At 33.2% G+C, this 22212-nt stretch overlaps 1 protein-coding gene across 7 annotated transcripts in view; it reads left to right on the forward strand.

Moving 5' to 3' along the window:
* Cblb (Cbl proto-oncogene B) overlaps positions 1-22212 on the forward strand; it is a 207414-nt gene that overhangs the window by 90024 nt on the left and 95178 nt on the right. For all 7 annotated transcript variants that reach the window (XM_047563577.1, XM_047563572.1, XM_047563578.1 and 4 more), the window contains exons 4-5: positions 1372-1518; positions 19914-20070. In XM_047563577.1, the coding sequence (XP_047419533.1) occupies positions 1372-1518; positions 19914-20070 (304 nt within the window). The remainder of the gene's footprint in view (positions 1-1371; positions 1519-19913; positions 20071-22212) is intronic.

Consider the following 22212-nt stretch of genomic DNA (forward strand, 5'->3'; position numbering starts at 1 on the left):
TTTGTTGGGGTTTTTTGGTTTGTTAATTGAGTCATTAAACATGGGTGCTTAAGTAAAAATGGGGCAAAGAACCACAACTTTTAATGACAAAGGCATGCTGAAGTTTTATATGGTTTTACACGTTGCAGAAATGTTACATGTCTATGTTAATTTTCCTGTCTATGCTCTTTGAGTCCTAAAGCATTTGCCTTTTCCTCAGCCCTTGTACACTCACAAAATTGCTAAAACTTGTTTTATATATGTGTCTCTATTGAATTTTTTATTTGTTTTACATATTTGTTTTATATATGTATTTATTGAAATTTGGTAATTCTGCACAAAAATATAAAAAAAGTTTATAACTGAGAAGTTCTTTTAGTATTTTGTGTTTCAGTTATTGCCTTATTATCTAGCACTGGCAGTCTGGGACTGATCAACATAATTAATGTTGTAAACTTAATACTAAGAACCATTGACGAAGATAGCATTTTGCAACAGGAAGCATGTGTTAAATCATTAGAAACCCCAGAAACATAGAAATCAGAACAGAGGTGACACCTGAATTTCCCTCCTTTCTAAACCATTTTTTTTCTGTACCATCACAACTTTTTCCCTTCAAAACAGAGACTTCATCATGCCCATAGTCTTTTTAATCCATTTTGGCTCCCCATTCCTTATAGTAGAATCACTTAATGGTGCAATGTACTGCCCTGGGAGCTTCGAAAATATGCAAAATGTGAAACCTATCATCTGAAAATCTGAATTTGGGGTAGGAGTGGCAATTGTCTTTGACAAAAACTTTGCTCATCGATCTAGATTTGTGCTTATGTCAGATTCTTCCTGTTACCCTCTGCTCTAGCCTTGTAAACATAGAAGTTACAAAAATAGTTCTGTTTCCTACCTGAGTACTTCTTAAATGCTTTTCCTAATGCCTAAAGTACCTTTTCCTTCCTTCCCTTCCATTTCTTTCTGTTCATTCCAGGTCTTTCATCTGTCACACAACTACTTGTCTTCCTCGATTCTCTTCTAATGGCAGTTTCCCTCCTTACTTTTCCAGGTAGAAATAGTCAATCTATCTTTTGTATTCGTCATTCATGTTTCACTTCTTTTGAAGTGTTTATCTCTACCATTAAACTGTGAGCTCATGAAATCATGTAATTTCCTTTGTTCATGTTTATGTTAAATTAATACGTGAGTAAATAATAAAGTGAAATCCTGTTAGGAATTTCAGTATACAGTGTTTTCTATGATCATTGTTTTTAGGGATGATAGCAAGTCGAGATTTATGATCAAAAATCAAAACCTAGATTGATACACATCTGTCATTTTGACTTAGTAGATTTCAATTAAAACTTACATACATATGTATTTATTTTTCTTTTGTGTCCACAGACGAAATCTTACAAAACTGTCCCTTATCTTCAGTCACATGCTGGCAGAAATCAAAGCAATCTTTCCCAATGGTCAGTTTCAGGGAGATAACTTCCGTATCACAAAAGCAGATGCTGCTGAATTCTGGAGAAAGTTTTTTGGAGACAAGTAAGTAGAAGTCATTTTTACTATTTGGATCCATCTTTCAAGTGTGACCTATTCTTGCCTACAGTTCTGTATAAATTTTTTTTTTGTTATTTCAAAGCAAATATCAGACAGCATTATGTGTTTTATGGGAATTTGTTGAGTTACTCTTTACCCTGTGAAGCAGAGGTATATTAGACAGTCTGTACACATGAGAAGTTTTTAACTCCTTATAACTTAGTACACACCTAAGACACTTATATAAAATCGAAGGTTGAAGAGAATATATGCTTTAAAAATGACATAAATAAATTGTGCCGATACGTCAGAAGGAAATGGTTGCTCTATGATGACAGAAATCAGGGACTGCTTCCTGAAGGATTAGGAATAGTAAACTTGGTTAAGCTCTGAAACTGAGGTGTGAGAAGGTCCTAGCAGCCGACTCAGTCTTTCTTTGTATTTTTATACAAAAAGTATTATGTATCAATAAGTAATGTTATCACAAGACTGCATCACATCACAAAGTAGCTGGGTCAAGATGTTTTCCAATAGATATTTACTCCCCAGACACAAATTCTGGTGAGTTTGGTAAATAACAGCAATTGGAGGGCTGAAGTCGGAACAATTTACACGAAAAGTAGAAAATTTGTCTGAAATTTCTTAATAAGATGATGAAGAAGTGAGCACCAGAAGACAAATTTTCCCTCAGAACCTTGTACAGATCCCTTTAATGAGAGAGAACCCTTAGGATGTCCTTGAATACAGGCAACACTATGACTGAATAGTAAAGAGCAAGAGTGGTGACTTATATGCGGATTATTGTTTTACTCTTTTGTTTAAGAGTCTGTATTTATTCCATAACTGATGAAATTAGATAGCTTTAGGGCTTTTAAACTGGTGAAATGTAGCATTGGTTTTCCTTTTTTTTTCCTATAACAAAGTGCCATGCTTATCTATAGCTACCACCATGACTAGAATGTACTTGACTAATATGCATTTTAATAGATACATAATTTTTTGGCTTCAAAAATATTAAAGGCTGTTTTTCACTTCTTATGTTAAAATGTATTCTGAACTATTTTTAGACCGTAAAGGGGGAAATGCCATTATTAACCATTAAATGTACATTGTGTGTTCTAGAAATCTAGCTATTTGTAATGTTCTTATATACATTCACAATGAGGAATTTGAAAGGATAAGGCTCATCTTTATTGCCTCATCTGAATTAGATTCCTAGGAGTATGATAATTCAATATTTGGGAATGTAGAAATCAGAAAGGGTTTGGGAGTTGTGGAGGAAGAACATGAGTATTTGCAAAAAGTGAATTAGCACTATAAACCTAGTGCAAACAGTTGGTAACCTTCAAAGTAAACTTCCTCTTAAAATTTTAAGAAAATATACAGGACAAATTGTTCGTGGTATTTCTTTTTGGAAACTGAAATTTCTGGTGAGTTATAAAATTGTTTACTTGTCACATTATGACCGCCCACCGCCCACAGGCAGTGGGCAATCACAACGCGTACGCTTTTCTTGATCACAGGAACCAAAAGAGGGATTTTATTCCACAAGTCTCAGACTTATATTGAGAACATCAGCCTATCAGAGAGTAGACTACCAGGAAAGTCAGCCTATCAAGGAACAGTCTCCAGGCAGATACCAGGATCGCCTCATGTACAACAGCCAACCAGAGTTACTTCCTAAAACTTGTATATGAGTGCAGCTATGTCTGGCAAGCTGCCAGGCGCCATCTTAGAGATCAGGCCACGGTGCGGCTCTGGGGCCCTCAGAGCCCGCCCCTGACATCACATGGTCAGTAAAAAATGGAAAGATTGTTCACATGTTTTCAAAAGAGGAGTTTGCATTGCTGGCACCTTAACCTACAGAGAATTATGCGTTTGAGACATCTTTATTTCCCTTTATTTATAATCACAGACATCGGGGAACTGAAATTTCTGTGCTAATGCTACATGAGTGAAATCACTATTACATCAAATGGGAGGTCCTTGAAATACCAATTAAATGCTTCCCTACTTTCCAGATCTTTCCCTTTGTCTCTGCATCCCACTAGCTCCAGAAAGCTGCATGATTTGTCTTTAACATTATTTTTAGGATAAGAGCCAAATTTCAAGTCACTTCCAGGACTTACACATATTTCTGTAGTCATCCAAATTAATGATACCTTTATGAGATTATTGGAGATACCTTCTTTATATTCCACAGAGGTTTTCACCTTGTACTTTTGGAGTATTTTATTGAATTAATGAGCAAATGAATGAAGAGTGTAACCTCTCAAGGGTTGAATTCTTTTATCTTCATTGAACTGTAATACAGTTTGTGTTTTTCCTTAACCTGGTTCTATGTGGAAGCATTCCTGACATTGATCTCACTGCACATTGATGCTGTGTGAGCCACTTTTATTTAACTTAGCCAATGCCTTTAAATTTGACAATAGCACAGTATTCAAAAATAACCGTTGAGAGACTAATTCTAAACAAAACCAAACATTTTATGATATTTTTTAGAAACACCTTTTATCTTAGAGATTATTATTATGACTTATTTTCCAAAAGGAATTGAGTCAACAATAATAGAACATTAAAATTGAATTAAAATTGGGAATAAGCTATTGATCATTTGATAAAACTGATAAAGAGAATTTCAAGATTCAAACCTTATGTGCTTCCCAACATTGTTACATCATGGCAGGCTTAATTTTCTGCTCAGGGCCTAAGTCCATCACCAAGAGAGTCTGCCTGCTTAGAGGCCCAGTGAATCAATTAAAAAAAAAAAAAAAAAAAGTGTCATGGCAAACTGGGGATGCCTGAATTTGTTAATGTTCTATGCACATTAATTTAATATTTTAACAGTTCAGTCCTGCTTTTGGTTTTTCAGTCTGTTGAAGAGGAGATGATAGAAATACATAAGAAAAATTTTATTAAATAAATGTGTGTAAATAGGTTATGCAAAACAAGATAGTACCAAACTAAATCTTTATAGTTTGGACTGATAGTTTATAATCCTGAAACTTTAAACATGCAGCTCATAAGGTGCATTATAAGATGTGGAAGGAAGGAAGGAAGGAAGGAAGGAAGGAAGGAAGGAAGGAAGGAAGGAACAAAGGAAATAAGTAGGTAAGACTCTGGGTGGCAGTTATTTTTCTAAGCAAGACAGGTAGCAGTTGGAGATTTAGTCATAAAAATTGTAATTCATTAAGAATCAATTATAATTCCAGAATGCTCTTAGGTATCCTCTCCTCCCTGGGCTTAGTTTAAAGTTTCTATTGTACTTTAGACACATTTATATTATTGTGTTTCCTGCATGAATTTATCTTTCTTCATTGTGAGGATCTTCAATGACTTTTTTTCCAAAATTTAGTAAAAACAGCCATTTTTATTAACATTATTTGTCAAATTCAGTGCTTGATGCTTTCACAAATGCCAGTTCCATTTTCAATATAATCTTTAAACTGTTGTTTAAATGGTTATTGAATGAATCCTTTGGATACTGTATTTGTTGCAGACATTCAGTACTTGTGAGTTGAATGTATGCATACATATGTATTTTTTCTGCTATTAGCTCTCTTTTCCTTTACTTATTTTCCAGTGTTCAGTTGAGCTGACTTATTTGACTCTTCTTTGGTACCTCCACAGTTGGAGGTTTCTATGTCTTTCCTCATATTGTTCCTTCTACTTAAATATTTTATAATCTCAATAAAACTTTTACTAATCCCTCAAAGTCCATCCTGCTCATGATTCCCTTCTTCTGTTGTTATTATTAGATTTCCTACTTCTTAAACTACTGTAAGCTCTTGCTTATCTTTATGCGTTTACTAGTTTTATTATTTTGTTAAAGTTATTTCTCCAGTTATCTTATTTTCCATTGTTCTGTAAACCTCACAACTTCATGGTTATTTGTTCATCCTTGTGTTTCAGAGGTAGTTTGGCAATGTGTCATATATAGACTTCCAGGAATGATTGTAAATCGTTGAGTTGAGAAGTAGAGGAATGTGCATGTGCCTTGTGTATGTGTGAAACAGAAAGATGAAGAGACAGACTACTTTCTTGCCTCACTGAGAGGCAACATGGTTCGGATTGTGCATGCAGGCTCTGGAGCCAGAGCGCCCACATGAAAGTTTTGAACACATTGTTTCCTAGCTTTGTCACTTAGGGAGGCAATGTGGTTTCTCCTTACAATTGTTTCCCCATTTTTAATACCTATTAGGATACTAATAATACCTACCACAGAGGGTTGCTATGGAGGTTAAGAAGGCTAAAATCCACATACAAGGTACATAAAACTATTTGACACAGAAAAAGCAGTCTATTTATGAAATCATAAACAATTCAAATCTTTGATCTTAACCCAAAGTACTGTGAACATATTTATTATTAATTATAAATTTAATATAATTAGTAGTTGATTTAGTATGATGGAAGTTCCATATTCCCTAGCAATCTAAAAGCAAAAGTTGTAAAGAATGAAAAATAAAAAACAAAAGCATTATGGTATTATGTGTATCTCTCTATAAAAGTTAATTGGAGATAGGAAATGATATTGCTTATGGGGGTGATCTACTTCAGTGTATTCCCTCAACCTTTAATTTCCTAGAGAAGTGGTATGGACCATCTCTTGGTTTCCTGTATTTTCCATTCTCTTTTAATAAAAAAAATAAATAAATAAAAAAGGGAAAATTATTTCTTTATCTTTCCAATGAGTAAGATACCTGTTCTGGCATATTAACTACAATAGTTTTTTCTCCCTCTAGTTAAATAAAATGCAATGTAATTATTTTTAATTAAAAGAGAAGTTACAGTAGACTTTTAAGGACTTTAACAGTGAAATTGTCACAGTTTCTTCAGAAAGAAAGGAAAAAAAACAACTGAAAACTCCAAGCCTTTCTAGTTAAAAAAAATCGAACTATTTTTATGTCAATAGGTAAACAAAAGTTGCATACTTATTGCAGGTTTATTTTGTTCAACTCATTTTTTAAAAATTTCCAGATACAATGAAGAAAAGAAGATGTCAAACTATAATTTTCTGATTATGAACAGTGTATATTCAATTTGGGAAAGACAGGATGTACAGAGATGATAAATACTTAAAATCAATTCTTTACCATTAAAAAATAATTCAGAGATATCACAGTAGGTTAATTTCCTAGTAATTGTTTACTATGATTGTCAGAGGAGTTCTGGACCTTTAGGAAGGAGCCAGAATTTTGTGTAGGTTGTATATATTAATAAGAAGTCTCTCATTGTGTTCAATAGGGAGTGTCATGAGTGATACTGGATTGTTATGGCGTCTGCTATAGTTCAAAAGAAGGGTACACAGCAACTTCCTTTTCCTTCTCCTCTTCATCTTCTTTATCTTTTTTCTTCTCCTCTTTACCCTGAAAAGTGACATTTACCTCACTGAAATATATTGTCTGTTCCTCATCTTTGAAACTTGATTTTAATAGGATCAAGAGCATGTTTAGAGAATGGACATGAATTAACTAAACCGGTAAACAGATCTGTAATCTGGAAAAATTGTTTTACTCATTTACAAAGATTAATGTCACTGTCAGGCACAGGAAAATGTTTGCATCACTGTAGATAAATTTTACATGGAATAATATTATACTCAGAACATTTCTTGGTGAGCACAGAATTCAAATAAGGGGTGGTGGTTTGTAATCCATAATAGGGTCTCCCCTTTCTCAAGAATCAGCATATATAAAACTGCTGGCTCGCTTTCTCCTTTACTATATTCTGAAAGCTCTGTCCATTTCCTGCCCTTTGGACTTTTGTTTTTCATAAGTTAAGTTCTATTTTAAACCCCTGTTCTTAGGAGCCCTAAGAACAATTGAGACCCATTGGTAGGGTTTTAGAAGGGAAGTGTTCACACTAGCACATTAGATGGATCACTCTTGCTGCATTATGAATAATGAATTTGAGTAGTAGACTCCAAACCCTGATCATACCCTTTATTCCTAATTTATAACTGAATACTTTTAAAGCACACAATCTACCTATCAATCATCTGCATATGTACATATGTATACAAGTTATAATATCTATTACTTTACAAAAATATGTAGACTTGTATTCATAATACAAATAAAGGAAATACTATGACATAAAATTTTAAAATTATATAAAATGCAAAAAGAATTTCAGTATTTTCTTCTCATCCTAGAAAGGATCTTCTATATACCTTCTTAGGTCTATGGCTGTCACTTCCCCACACACTTTAGAAACTGATACTTCAGGAGAGAAATAAAGTCGGAGACTAGTGTACATGATAGTGGCTAAGTTAAAATGCATGGATTTGAAAATCATATGAAGATAAAATTAATAGGACTTAATTATTAAAAAGATGTTCCTCAGTCTGTGATTTGAAACATTGGATACTAGTTACTGAGATAGGAAAAACAGCAAGAAGCAATTTGGCAACAGGCTGTTTGACCTTTGTTCACTTTTATGTATCTAAATAAATATATGTGGAGGTATTGATTAGTAGGTTGAATATATGGTCTAGAGGTTAGGGAAAAAATAGAGACTTTAGAATTATGAGTACATTTATGAGTTGGCAGACTGACAGCCTATGGAGTTGCAAGCTTTTAAAAATTGTTGGTTTTACAAAAACATTGTTTTAAAATTTATTGAAAAAAATGTGAGCCTTTGCAGCAATAGGTAAGCATTGTGATTGGGCAGTGATTGACTGCAAGTGGTGCCAGCTGTCCTCTCTAGATGTCCTCTCCTCCATTGTTGCATCCCTTACCTGGATCTCCACCCGTTTTCACTATCTACCTGTCCTCAGATGAGTGATTTTATAGTCTCTGGTTCCAGTGGTTCCTTGAAACCACTGGACTAATTGATATAGACAATAAAGAAGGTGTGGAGAGAATGAAAGGAACAGACACTTAAATAATTCTGATGAATGAAATATGAACAAAGGGAAATTTAAGGAATTTTGGAGTAGTTGTTGGATAAGTAGGGACAAAATCCTTGAGAATGTGGCATTATAAGACCCAAAGAAAGATAAGAGTTAAAGAGAGAGTTGGATCAGGTAATAATAGTGAACAATCAAACTAGATTTAAAAAAAAAAAGTTTACATAAATGTAATAACAAGGCATTAATAATCTTATTCTTTCGTTTTAAAATTCTTCATCTCTTTTCTGACCAAAATTATAGTAGGTTCTTGTGTTGCCCTGAATAGTTACTTAGGCTGTTATCTATTGAGTAGGTGTGATGATTTTTAGTGTACAGGCAAGTATTTTGGATTTTCTTCATGCTGAGTAGTTATATTGGGACTTGGTGTACACTGAGTAGGTGTATTTAGTTTTAGATATGCACTGAATAGGTGCTTTAGATTTGCTGTGCTGTGAGCAGGTTGATTATTTTGTTTGTCCATCCACCAAGACTTTTGGTGAATGACAGGCAGCCAGACTTGGAGGTAGAGTCTGAGGATATCTTTTCTTATTCTGAAATTTCTAACATCTCTAATGATAAAATTATGACCTTTTTCTCTAACATCTAACTGTATCTACTTATTTTACCTTCTCATTTTGAGAAATATTTAGTTAGCTTTCTCTTTCTTTTTCTTTTTTCTTTTTAGGGGAGGAGGGTTGCTCTGCTGAGTAAGAAAAAAAATATACTGACCATTATTATTCTAATCATTAATATTTCCAAAATTGTGTTCCTGAACTGTGTTTTTGAAATATAATATAGAAACTCCTGTGCAGTACTCTATTTAAGTCAAAGCAAAAAAACAAACTTCATATATTTTCATATCTTAGTTCTAGTCAGCTAACTGGTTCCGTATTAATTCATTGCAACAGTTTTTAAGCTACTTATATGATTATTCTCAGAAGTTATTTTACATTTTTACTTTCTGAACAGTTAATCCTATAGTGAAATTTAAGACCCACCCAGCATTTCTAAAAATGTTTTAATATGATGATTCATGATTTCATTATAATGTTGTTTTATTTCAAGCTAATTTAAAGTAATATTACATTATATTACAAAGAGGCCCCATAGGAAAATATTAAGAGAAAGACTGATTTCCTTACAAAATATTTAATCATGTGCCTTGGACTCAAAAGATTTTCTTGTTCTTTTAAAAAAAAATTAAGTTTGTTCTAATTAGTTATACATGACAGTAGAATGCATTTTGACACATTGTACACAAATAGAGTGCAACTTCTCCTTCCTCTGACTGAACATGGTGCAGTCACACCAGTAGTGTATATACATGTATATAGGTTGATAATGTCCATCTCATTCTACTGTCCTTCCCATCCACACATGCCCTTCCCTCCCCTCACTTCCCTAAGCACAATCCAAAGTTCCTTCATTCTTCCCCACCCCGCACCCCCATTATGGATTAGTATCTGCTTATCAGAGAAAATATTAGGCATTTGTTTTTTGGGGTTTGACTTATTTCACTTAGCATGATGTTCTCCAGCTCCGTCCATTTATCTACAAAGACCATAATTTCATTCTTCCTTTAAGACTGAGTAATATTCCATTGTGAATATATACCACGTTTTCTTCATCCATTCATCTGTTGAAGGGCACCTAGATTAGTTCCATAGTTCAGCTATTATGAATTGAGCTGCTATGAACATTGATGTGGCTGTGTCACTGTAGTAGATTGATTTTAAGTCCTTTGGGTATAAACCAAGGAGTGGCATAACTGGATCAGAAGATGGTTCCGTTCCAAGTTTTCTGAGGAATCTCCATACTGCTTTCCAGATGTTTGCACCAATTTTCAGTCCCACCAGCAATGTAGGAGTGTACCTTTTTCCCCACATACTCTCCAACTCTTATTGTTGCTTGTATTTTGGATAATTGCCATTCTGAGTGGAGTGAGATAAAATTGTAGGGTAGTTTTGATTTACATTTCTCTATTCGCTAGAGATGAACATTTTTTCATGTTTGTTTATCTATTGTATTTCTTCTATGAAATGTCTGTTGAGTTCCTTAGTCCATTTGTTGATTGGGTTATTTGTTTTTTTTATTGTTAAGTTTTTGAGTTCTTTATATATCCAGGAGATTAATGCTCAACTGAGAAGCGTATGGTAAAGATTTTCTCCCATTCTGTGGGCTCTCTCATCATATTTTGATTGTTTCTTTTGCTGAGAAGAAGCTTGTTAGTTTGAATCCATCTCATTTATTGATTTTGATTCTACTTATTGTGCTTTAGGAATTTTGTTAAGATCCTAGGCCAACATAGTGAAGAGTTGAGCCTACTTTTTCTTCTATTAGGTGCAGGGTGTCTGTTCTAGTGCCTAAGTCTTTAATCTACTTTGAGTTGATTTTTGTACAGGGTGAAAGATAGAGGTTTAATTTAATTTTGCTACATATGAATTTCCAGTTTTCACAGCACCATTTGTTCCATAGACTGTCTTTTCTTCAGCGTATGTGGCTGCATCACTGTAATATGAGCTAACCACATTTATTTGGATTTGTCTCTGTGTTTTCTATTCTGTACCATTGGTCTGTGTGTTTATTTTGGTGCATATACCATGCTGTTTTTGTTACTATTCTGTAATATAGTTTAAGATCTGGTGATGTCTTCTGCTTCACTCTTCTTGCTAAGGATTGCTTTGGCTATTCTGGGTCTCTATGTTTTCAAATGAATTTCAAAATTCCTTCATTCTATGAAGAATGTCATTGGAATTTTAATAGGAATTGCATTAAACTTGTACAATACTTTTTCTAGTATGGCCATTTTGACTATTAATTCTGCCTATCCAAGAGCATGGGAATTCTATCTTCTAAGGTCCTCTTCAATTTCTTTCTTTAGTGTTGTGTAGTTTTCTTTGTAGAGGTTTTTTCGCCTCTTTAGTTAGGTTGATTCCAAATATTTTTATTTATTTATTTATTTATTTTTTGAGACTATCGTTAATGGGGTAGTTTTCCTAATTTCTCTTGTAGTGAATTCATCACTAATATATAGAAATGCATTTGACTTATGGGTATTGATTTTATATCCTGCTACTTAGCTGAATTCATTCATTAGTTCTACAAGTTTCTGGTGGAGTTTTTTGAATCTTCTAAATATAGAATCATGTGGTCAGTAAATAGTGGTAATTTGAGTTCTTCTTTTTCTGTTTGTTTCCCTTTAATTTCTTTGAGTGCTCTGGTTAGAGTTTCAAGGACTATATTGAATGAAGTGGTGAGGAGGGCATCCCTGTCTTGTTCCAGTTTTTAGAGGGAATGCTTTCAATTTTTCTCCATTTAGAATGATGTTGGCCTTGGGCTTAGCACAGGTAACTTATACAATGTTCTGGTATCTTCCTACTATCCCTAGTTTTTCTAGTGTTTTGAACATGAAAAGGTGCTATATTTTGTCAAATGCTTTTTCTGCATCTATTGATATGATCATATGATTCTTGTCTTTAAATTTATTGATATAGTGATTTATGCTTATTGATTTCCATATGTTGAACCAATCTTGCATCCCTGGAATGAACCCCACATGATCTTGGTGCGCTATCTTTTTAATATATTTTGTATGTGATTTGCCAGAATTTTGTTGAGAATTTTTGCATCTATGTTCATCAGGGATATTAGTCTGAAGTTTTCTTTTCTTGATGTGTCTTTGACTGGTTTTGGTATCAGGGTGATACTAGCCTCATTTGGAATGAGTTTGGAAGAGTTCCCTCCTTTTCTATTTCCTTGAATAATTTAAGGAGTATTCATGTTAATTGTTGGAAGGTCTTGTAGAACTTTTCTGAGAATCCATCTGGTCCTGAGCTTTTCTTGTTTGGAAGGTTTTGATGATGTCTTCAATTTCATTGCTTGAAATTGACCTGTTTAAATTGTGTATGTCCTCTTTATTCAGTTTGGGTAGATCATATGTCTCTAGAAATATGTTGATTTCTTCATGATTTTGTATTTTGTTTGAGTATTTATGTTGAGAGATTTATGAGGAATTTTGTTTTGTTATTGACTTTTGTGTTTGTTTGTAAGACTGAGTTCTTATTGCTAAAAGGGAGAAAATATTAAAGCCTTCCTTAAACCCTTCTGTCCAGGGCTTATTAATTTTAGTGTACAGAATTTCCTGATATCATTTAATCTGACTGTAACAGATCAAAGACATCTTGCATGACCCTTTTGCTGTTGTACCTCGTGAATTTCCTAGCATTACTAAACTTTCAGAGACAATATAATGAAGACTATTTGTGCTTCAGAAAGAAAAGAACAGATATTTCTTGTTGTAAGACCAGAATCTTTCTCTTGTTCTGTGGTAATAGCTACTAAATATGAAAATTAAAACTGGAATTTTAGCACATTTTTATGAATTTTATTTTTGCAAATTCTCTTCCCATCCTTTTCTATAAATTAGCTATATTATCAATGTCAGAAAATGTAATTATGTATAAAGTAATTTTTTGGCTATAGTTTATTTATTGTTTTTTATGTTTCAAGGTCATTATGTGAGAACAGAAGTTAGAAGGATCAAATTTAGCATATTAATGATGTTGAGTATATAAGGAATAACACAAATGAAGCTATTTTCTTATTTCCACAGTCTCATAAAAATTATAGGTTTCAGACTATGAAAATGAGAATGATAGTTGTCCACTGTGCAGAGAAATAATGCCTGTCTGTACCTTAGAGTGCTGCAAAATTTGTGACAAGGCAAAGACATCTGATACAAGTACTCAGTGTCTGTGTCTTTCTCTATGAAAGTCAGGAATTTTCATTTCTGAGGAAGAATTGTCAGATCTAATTATTAATAACCTAGGTAACTATGGTTACCTATCAATGGTGAGTTTTCAAAAGACAACTATTTGATCACAGTGGTTTTGATGTGCTTTCTGTAGACTGCTGGAAAACCATGGTGTTCCCTTGTAATGGAATGGCGAGGGCAGTGAGTGATAGCTTGATGAGAATCTGTTTTCATTTCCTTTAAGAAATAGTCATTATGTAAAAAAACAAAAAGAAAAACAAAAAAAGATTATATTTAAGTAATAACTGTATGAAGTGTCAGCATAATTGGGAATCACAATTCTAATGTTTTACATCCATAATAAAAAAATCAAAGTTTATTAAATACATTATGAATATTCTACTTTGAACAAAACAACACTCAATTTAAAGGTACAAACACTGAATATATTTTTACCCATTAAGATAAACTTTCTGAAAGCTTCAACATAAAATTAAAAATAGAAGATGGTTTGATAGAGATGTTTCAAGTCAAGATGACATATATTCCTGAGCTTTAGAATGGATTTTAAACAACTACCATCACTGTCACCACTAACATAGGTGCAAGTCAGCAATCAAATGTGTTGATAGTCTTCATTTTATTTTTACTTAGAATGGATTGTCCATCTCCACATTTATTTCTTTTTAATCTTGAATTTAAAAAAAATGTAGTTATAGATGGACAGCATGCCTTTATTTTATTTGCTTATTTTTGTATGAGATGCTAAGGATCGAACCCAGTGCCCCACACCTGGTAGGCAAGTGCTCTGCCACTGAACCACAGCCCAGCTCCTTAGTCTTGGATTTTTAATGTAATATTTTTCGAAGTTGAACATATCATACAGAAAAGTTCACAAATCACTAATTCAGGAGTAAGAAATTTTTATAAAATGAACCCATCAATGTAAATGCTCGCTAAATAAGGTGGTAGTATATCACCTGCAACTGAGAAGCCCTCCTCTTCCCGAAAGTCCTGTGTAGCCATTGCCTCCCCACTGTGTTCTCACAGAGCACGAGGGAATCATACGTAGTTAAAACCATACCAATTATAAAAATTTAGGCAGGTATACCATAAGGATAAATTTGGCTTCCTTGATTATTATGTTCATAGAATTCCTCTCTGTAAGGTTGTAGCAGTACTTTATTCATTCTCTTCGCTCCATTGCTATTCATCCTATTGTTGATGGTCACTGAGTTCTTCCACTTTTGGATTATTATTAATAGTAAACATTCCTTGTGCATTTTAAATGGATATAGTGCATTTCTGATGGCTGTATGTATGAGCACAAGTCCTGACTCCTAGTGTAAGCATGGTTTTAGCTTTAGTGGTTTTCCAGGGTTGTTGTTGATACCTGTTAGTTTGCCAAAAGATTCCCATTGCTCCATATCTTTCTCAACACTTTATAATGTCATCCATCTTTTTCAAACAAGTCATTTTATTTTGATAGAATGGAAATGCATTGCATCAGGTAAATGACTTATGAAGTTGAATACATCTTTGTATGCTTATTGAACATTTTGATTTCCTTTTATTGAGTAGTGTGAAATTGCCCATTTTGTTTGTACTTATTTATTTTTTTAAGTTTATATGTGTTATGCATGTGAATCTTTTGTTGATTGTATGTATATTAGTAATTTAATTTGATATGTGACTTTCTTTTTCATTTTGCTTATTGTATCTTCTCATTAACACAGGTTTTAAATTTATGTTTTCCTTTATGCTTTGAGCATTTGGGGTCATGTTTGAATTTTTTTCCTGCTCCAAAGTAATGCAGATATTTTCTTATGTTTTATCTTAAAAAAAAAACTTGATTGCTTTGCCTTTTATGTTTAAGTGTAAGATGTGTTGAAAATTGATTTTTTTTTAATATGGTGGGAAGTAATGATCAAGAATCAATTTCTTCCAAGCATATATCCAGTTGATCCAGCAACATTTTAGAAAACATCATCTTTTCATCATTGCTGCTCATATGTAATTGATATTGACATATTGTTTCTAATTATGGGTGCATTTATTTCTAAAATTTCAGTTTTGTTTCATCTGTCTTTCTGTCCAGGTGTCAGTGCCACAGTTTTTATTAATGTAGAGGGTAAGCTTGTTGCTATTATTTTTATGAGGCTTGTCTTTTTTAATCTTGGCTCTTGGTATTTTCCTATCAAGTTTAGAATCAGTATATTCTTACTCCAGCAGTACATCCTGGGATTTTTGATTGAGGTTATATTAAATCCATAAATCATTTTGAGCAGCATTGACATACTTATAGTACTGAACCTCCCAATCTACTAAAGTGTTATATCTTTTTATTTGTGTCTTTTACATCTCTGTGCATGTATGTGTGCATGTGTGAGTTTGTGATTTAGCCTTGTTCTTCTTGCTTTATTCCTATCTAATATTTTCACATGACTGTGTAAAAACCAAGGTTTCTAGTTACATATTGTAGTTATATAGAAACAGATTTTTTATCTTAGTCATATTCAGCAACCATGTTCAATTCTCTTGTGATTTCTTATAGTATATAATTTTAAAATTTTATACATTTAAAACCATATTATAGGGAAACATTACTTTATTTTAGCTTAATATATTTTGTTTTTTTTAAAATTTATTAGAGCATATAGAAAAACAAAAGTGTTAAAAACCATGAACAAACCAGAATGATAAAATGTTAAGAAGACATGTATACTCCTTCCGCAGTCCACTGGCAATTATTCAACTTTTGAAGATATCTTCAAACATAGAAATAGTTTTGAACATTGGATCATATAAGACTTATAAGAATAATTTTTCTCATTTAATAATATGCCATGGACACTTTTACATGAAAAATATTTTTCTGTACAATTTCAATTGTAAAACTTTCTTATCACTGTTATATTCTACTTTTACTTATGAACTTACTTGTTTTTAAGTTTTTGCTGTTATAAATAGTCCTGCTTGCCAGAGAATCTTGGGCAAGTTTTTGTACTGCTGTGTATTTTTTGGATATAAATATCTCAAGGCAAACTCCTCTACAAGTAGTCTTTCTGAGTATATTTTGAATCTTGTTTCCAAACTTGTTGCTTTCTAGAAGTGCTGTGTAAATTCTCATTCACACCAAGAGTATACCTAACAGTTTGTGCTGTTATTCACACCTTTGTTAAAATCAATTCCTTTTCTTATTTTCTTTCTTTCTTTTCTTCCTTCCTTCCTTTCTTCCTTTCCTTTCCTTTTCTTTTTTTCTTCATGAGTTATAAATAAAACCTACAGCTTTTTATAACTAGAAGTTTTAAAAAAAATGTTTTACCTTTTTGTTTGTTGGTATCAGTTTCCTAACGTGCTTTTATTCTTTTTAGTTATATCTTAAAATTGCAGGATTTTCAAACTAGACTACCTAACAGACTTTTTAACACTTTTACCCAGCAGGATACAGGCCTGGAAGCTTAAATGTGCCTCCACTGCTGACCACACTAACCACACCACCTTTACAGTTTTGTTTTTCTGCATCTGATTGATCTTATTTTCTCTGAAAGGTTACTATATTTTTTAAGACCTTTAAAGATAATTCTTTTTTTTTTTTTTTTGGACTGGCAGATTAGGATTAATTTTCTAATAGAATTATATTAGCGCCTTATATATCAAATTTTTGTCTCTGATGACATTATAGAAGATTCACATAATGTCAAAAGCTATCAAAGGATTTCCGTGTAGTACTGAGTGGTTGCAGTAAATGGCAGCCTTGTTCTTCTTGGAAGTTTAAAGATCCTGAAATCGCACTGTTACAACAAGTGCCTGGCTGTTCATTGATCTTGTGTTCTTTTTTCCTTGTAGACTGACAGTTATTCATCCTTTTCAGTGTATCTTTAAACTCATTCAGCTTGCAATTAATGTGGTTTGTAATTGTAAGTGGCAAGAACACATTAAAGTTGTCTGAATTGGTGAGAATTGAAGACTAAATTCGCCCTTTAATTTTTTCTCAATTTTTCTTTCTCTTTCCTGTTCCCTAGGTCTTTGCCACCACTTTAGTTTCTACATGTTCTTAAAACAATGTACCATTAATATTTTCTTTCACTGACTTCATCTCCCCAGAAGAGGTAGTAGGAAACACCACAGGCTTGTCACTGCAATTGTAATTAAAAGGGTAAAAACTTATTCTCTCCCAGCCCCGCCCACCCTGTACAACTCATGAACAAATGTTATAGAACCTTAAATTCTCTTTGGGGAGTATAGGTCCTGCCTGCAATCTGTTGTTTATTTGTTTTTAAAGTCCTTTTTGTATTCTATATTTATTCTTTAAAATACCCTCCTCATTAGTCCCCCCACCTACTACATAGGGCTGTTTTACTGAGCTGATCAAAGGAGGAGAATCTGTTGTACAAACTTTTCTGATAAATTAGCCTCATAATGCCCCAGCTTCTTAATCCTTGTTACCACCACCCTTAATTAAGTTTCCATTGAAATAATGCCTGTTTGTGTCTTAGGTTTATCACAAATGAGCTATAATAAAGTTTCATTAATCCAAGTACTTTGGAAATGTAGCTTTCCCATTTGTAAATTGTTCTAAGGTGGTGTGGTGACAGAAATTTTAGAAGTTTGTACATTTTATATAATGTGCTTAGTGTTCAAGTGGTATTATGATCTGCTTATACCTTAAATATTGGATGATAATAATTTTTATGACAGCAATTGGAGATGTCTGTTCAATCTTTTTTTTTACTTTCACATTTTATACACAAAACAACTACCAAGAGTTTCTATTTGATCAGTTTATTTCTTTTTATACTTTATACACAAAACAGAATAATTCTTTTCCATACAAAAGAGATTGTATCTATGCCATGCTGAAGTCAGTAGTTCTTTGATCAACTCTTTTCCCTCTATGGTTATATTCTTTGTGTTTTGAGTATTGGAAACTTTAATTTGGAAAAGAAAAACGTACCTCTTAGGCAATACTTTCATGGTCACTGTAATGAAGCTGGACATAATTACGTATTTACACTTCACTATAAACCAATGGCTTTCTATTATTAAAAGTTTTCCTTGCTCTTTTAAAACAGCAGCATTTTGTTAACCTTAATCAGAGTCTGACGTGTCTTTCTTCTAAATGGCGTCTGATGTGGTGTCTCTCTTCAGTTCTCTGTGGTTTCCTGTTTTTTTCGTACATAGAGAAAAGCCTTTTGAGGTATTAAGCTTCATACTTTTCTTTTTTTAATGGTACATCAGACCTAAACTCTCTTACAAGTACAGCATAGTATTATAAACCTGTCTCATCTTTTATTTATGCTACTTCCTACAGACTCCTGGAATTTCTCCAGCCTCTATTGTGCATCATCCAACCAGTCTTCTTTTATGTTCTCCCTCTGTATTGTTTAGCACTACAAATCTTATTTTACCCCAAAGCGTATACTTTTTAAGAATAGAGATGGTATCTTGTGTTTCTACACCAGTGAGTGGATAGATATAGCAGATAGGCGTCTCTCAAAGTGTTGCTCCCCAGCCCAGCAGTATGAGCATCACCTGGGAATTTGTTAGAACTGTAAATCCTCAAGCCCTAACCAGGCCTAAAGAATATCTTGGGTGGGAGATCAGCAAACTTTGTTAAGAAGTCCTTCTTCATGTTATTTGGCTGTACACTGAAGTTCCATAATCACTGTTATAGTTATTCATAAATACTAAAGTAGTAGTTTAGTGGTGATGCTTCATTGGGAGGTTTGATATATGATGGGGCCAGGCAAGATTTAATCTATTCTGCTTTAGGCTTTTATTTCTCAGGAGACAATGGTAAGGAAAAATCTGGGGTTCAATTGTTGGCTGCATTTTAAGAAGGTACACATAGGTCTTATATGATGCTATTTTGTGAACTGCAGTTTGAAAGTTTAAAAATATATTTGTTTTTTTCCTTCCATCTACTCAGAAATAGGCATTTGCCATTGTAAAGAAGGTAGCTTACTAAGGAAAGCATAATGGGCTTTACTGATATTCATTGGAGGGATGAGGGTGAGGAGCATTGGAAACTGTTCAGGCAAGGGGTAGGTTAGGAGGAAAAACTTTTTCTAGTACCATTCTGTGCTCTCCTTAATTATTGAAATACATACTACATTGCCTATTAAAAATTTCTGATTAATGAAAATGAATTGAGTAGATGCATAAACATATTTCCAAGAGATAGCCATTATTGTTATTTTTTTAAAAAGTTAGGTGTATCTTTGCATCATATGGAAAGATAAATAACTTGTTTCTTGTTTCTGCAGAAAACATGAGGGAAGGGGCAGATATGTCTTGATGATTTTCCACCTCAATCTTTTGAAATGGTGGATACACATTTCTTGTGTAATGAATAAAGGATTCCTACTATTATGTGTACCCATCATCTTATAACTAGTTTTTAAAAACAGAATGGGAAAATTTAATATTGCTTCATAGTTAAGTGAACTTGTATAAAGAAATGAAGAAATCACAATACATAGAACTTTGACCCAAATACATGTGTTTCAAGAGATATCTTGATAGCTAAAGGCTATTGAGAAAAAAATTAAATTTTTGTCATATTCTTAGAAAATATAAAATAATCAATTTAGTAGAACCCATTACATGTGACCTGAATTATGAAAGTATTCTCAACTATTTATTTTAATGGAAATATATTATTTTTTATTTATTTGTTCTGTTTCAATGGAAGATATGTCTTCAATGATGCTTGATTCAATCATGTTTTGTTTTTCCCTTACACAGAACCATCGTGCCATGGAAAGTATTCAGACAGTGCCTTCATGAGGTCCATCAAATTAGCTCTGGCCTGGAAGCAATGGCTTTAAAATCCACAATTGATTTAACTTGCAATGATTATATTTCAGTTTTTGAATTTGATATTTTTACCAGGCTATTTCAGGTAAGCTGTAGACTTGCTTAACTTATATGTCCTTTTTCTCCCTGTCTCCCCGCTATGTGTATGTATGGATACGTGTGTTTTTGTATCTCTCTGTGTCTCTCTCACTCATATACCCAAATTGATGGAAAAGTCTTATTCTTGGCTGTCTATAATGTTATTCACGTGAGTGTTTGATCATTCCTCTGAGTTCAGATGAGGCATTTTGGAGTAAGTATGGAGTTTCAGGTCCTATGAGCCCTGTCAGCTTTGAGAAGATGCATGCAAAAGAACTTGGTTTGGAAGTCCCTGTATACTTTCTCACTTTACTTTGTTCACCTTTCAGCCAGTCCTGATAGAATGCACCACTGCAGGTGGGCATTTGCTAGAGTTGTATCTCAACCCATCCTTCCCCGCCCGCCTCTCTCTTTCTCTCTTCTGCTTTTTTATTGGTTCTTTTAGTTATACGTGACAGTAGAATCCATTTTGACTTAATTATAAAAGCAGGGAATATGTCTTGTTCTAATTCAGTCCCCAGTCCCTCTCCTCCTTCCCCTCTCCCCTCAACCCCTGCTTCTTTCCCTCTACTGGTTTTTCTGCCATTTACCCATTGTTAGTTTTTCTTTTTCTTTTTTTTTATTTGTAATAATTACTTTTTTAAAAATTAATTTCTTGTTGATGTACACAACGGTGAGTCTGTTTTATATTCATACATATACATAGGAATGTTTTGTCAGATTCATTCCACTGTCTTTCCTTATCCCATCTCTTCTCCCTTCATCTCCCTTTGTCTACTACAGTGATCTTTCTTCTATTCCTTTTTTTTTTTTTTTTTTAACTACCCCCGAACCTTATTTTGGGTTAGCTTCCACATACCAGAAAACATTTCGACCTTTGACTTTTGGAGACTGACTTATTTCACTTGGTTTGATAGTTTCAAGATCCATCCATTTACCAGTAAATGTCAAAAAGTAATTCTTTATGGCTAAATAATACTCCATTGTGTATATACACCACATTTTCTTTATCTGTTCATCTGTTGAAGGGTGCCTAGGTTGGCTCCAGAGCTTAGTTATTGTGAATTGTGCTGCTATAAAAATTCATGTGACTGTGTCACTGTATTATGCTGATTTTAAGTCCTTTGGGTATAGGTCAAGGAGTGGGATAGCTGGATCAAATGGTGGTTCCATTCATAGTTTTTTTTTTTTAACGTTTAAAAAAAAATATTTATTTTGATTCATTGTACACAAATGGGGTGCAACTGTTTTTTTTCTCTGGTAGTACACCATTCTCTTTTTCCAGAGTGGTTGCACAAATTTTCGGTTCCACCAGCAATTTATCAGTGTACTTTTTTCCCCATATCCTCTCCAAGATTTATTGTTACTTGTGTTCTTGATAATTGCCATTCTGTTGGAGTGAGATGAAATCTTGGTGTGGTTTTAATTTACAACTCTCTTTGCCTGTGCCATTCATTAGGTCAGAACATGAATGGTAAAGTTAGAAATAGTAAACTGTTGTATAAAGAAAGATACTGTGGTTTTATAGTATAGTAAAAATTGCTTCATTCATTGAAACTTATGAAATGAACATTTTTCCATGTCAGTATAATACTCCTCATCAATATGATTTTTTGTTCCTGTACACTGTTCCATCAAAACTGTTATGTCAGTATTAATGTAACAGAACTCTCCTTTGGAGAATTCAGATTTTTCCCCCTGCCATCTACCTAGTATAAAGGTAGATATACTACCAGCTTTGAGATGGACATTGTTATTCTACTCATTGTTTTTACTTAATTCTCCATAATTCTTTACATCCAGTAGTGCATCATATGGGCAGTAGCATCATATGGTAGCTACCTTTTATTCTTTGCATATCTTCATGGAATTATTCTTAACATTAAGATTCAAAATTTGTCTTTTGAGTTTGGCTTTGCCACTGAAATGTATATCATTTATGGGATTCAATTGAGGTAGTCACAAAACGAGAGTCCTGCTTAAAATTTTTATAATTCTAGTAATACAAATTTTATTACAAGTGAGATAAATCAATTAGAAGCCAGGCTTACTTAAATCCTGACACAATTTTTTATTAGTGCAATATGAAGTATTATTTATTGTTATTGAAACATGCTTTCAACACGTTAGGATATAACATTAGTTTCAT

The sequence above is a fragment of the Sciurus carolinensis genome, chromosome 9 (genome assembly GCF_902686445.1).
Source record: "Sciurus carolinensis chromosome 9, mSciCar1.2, whole genome shotgun sequence".
NCBI lineage: Eukaryota > Metazoa > Chordata > Mammalia > Rodentia > Sciuridae > Sciurus > Sciurus carolinensis.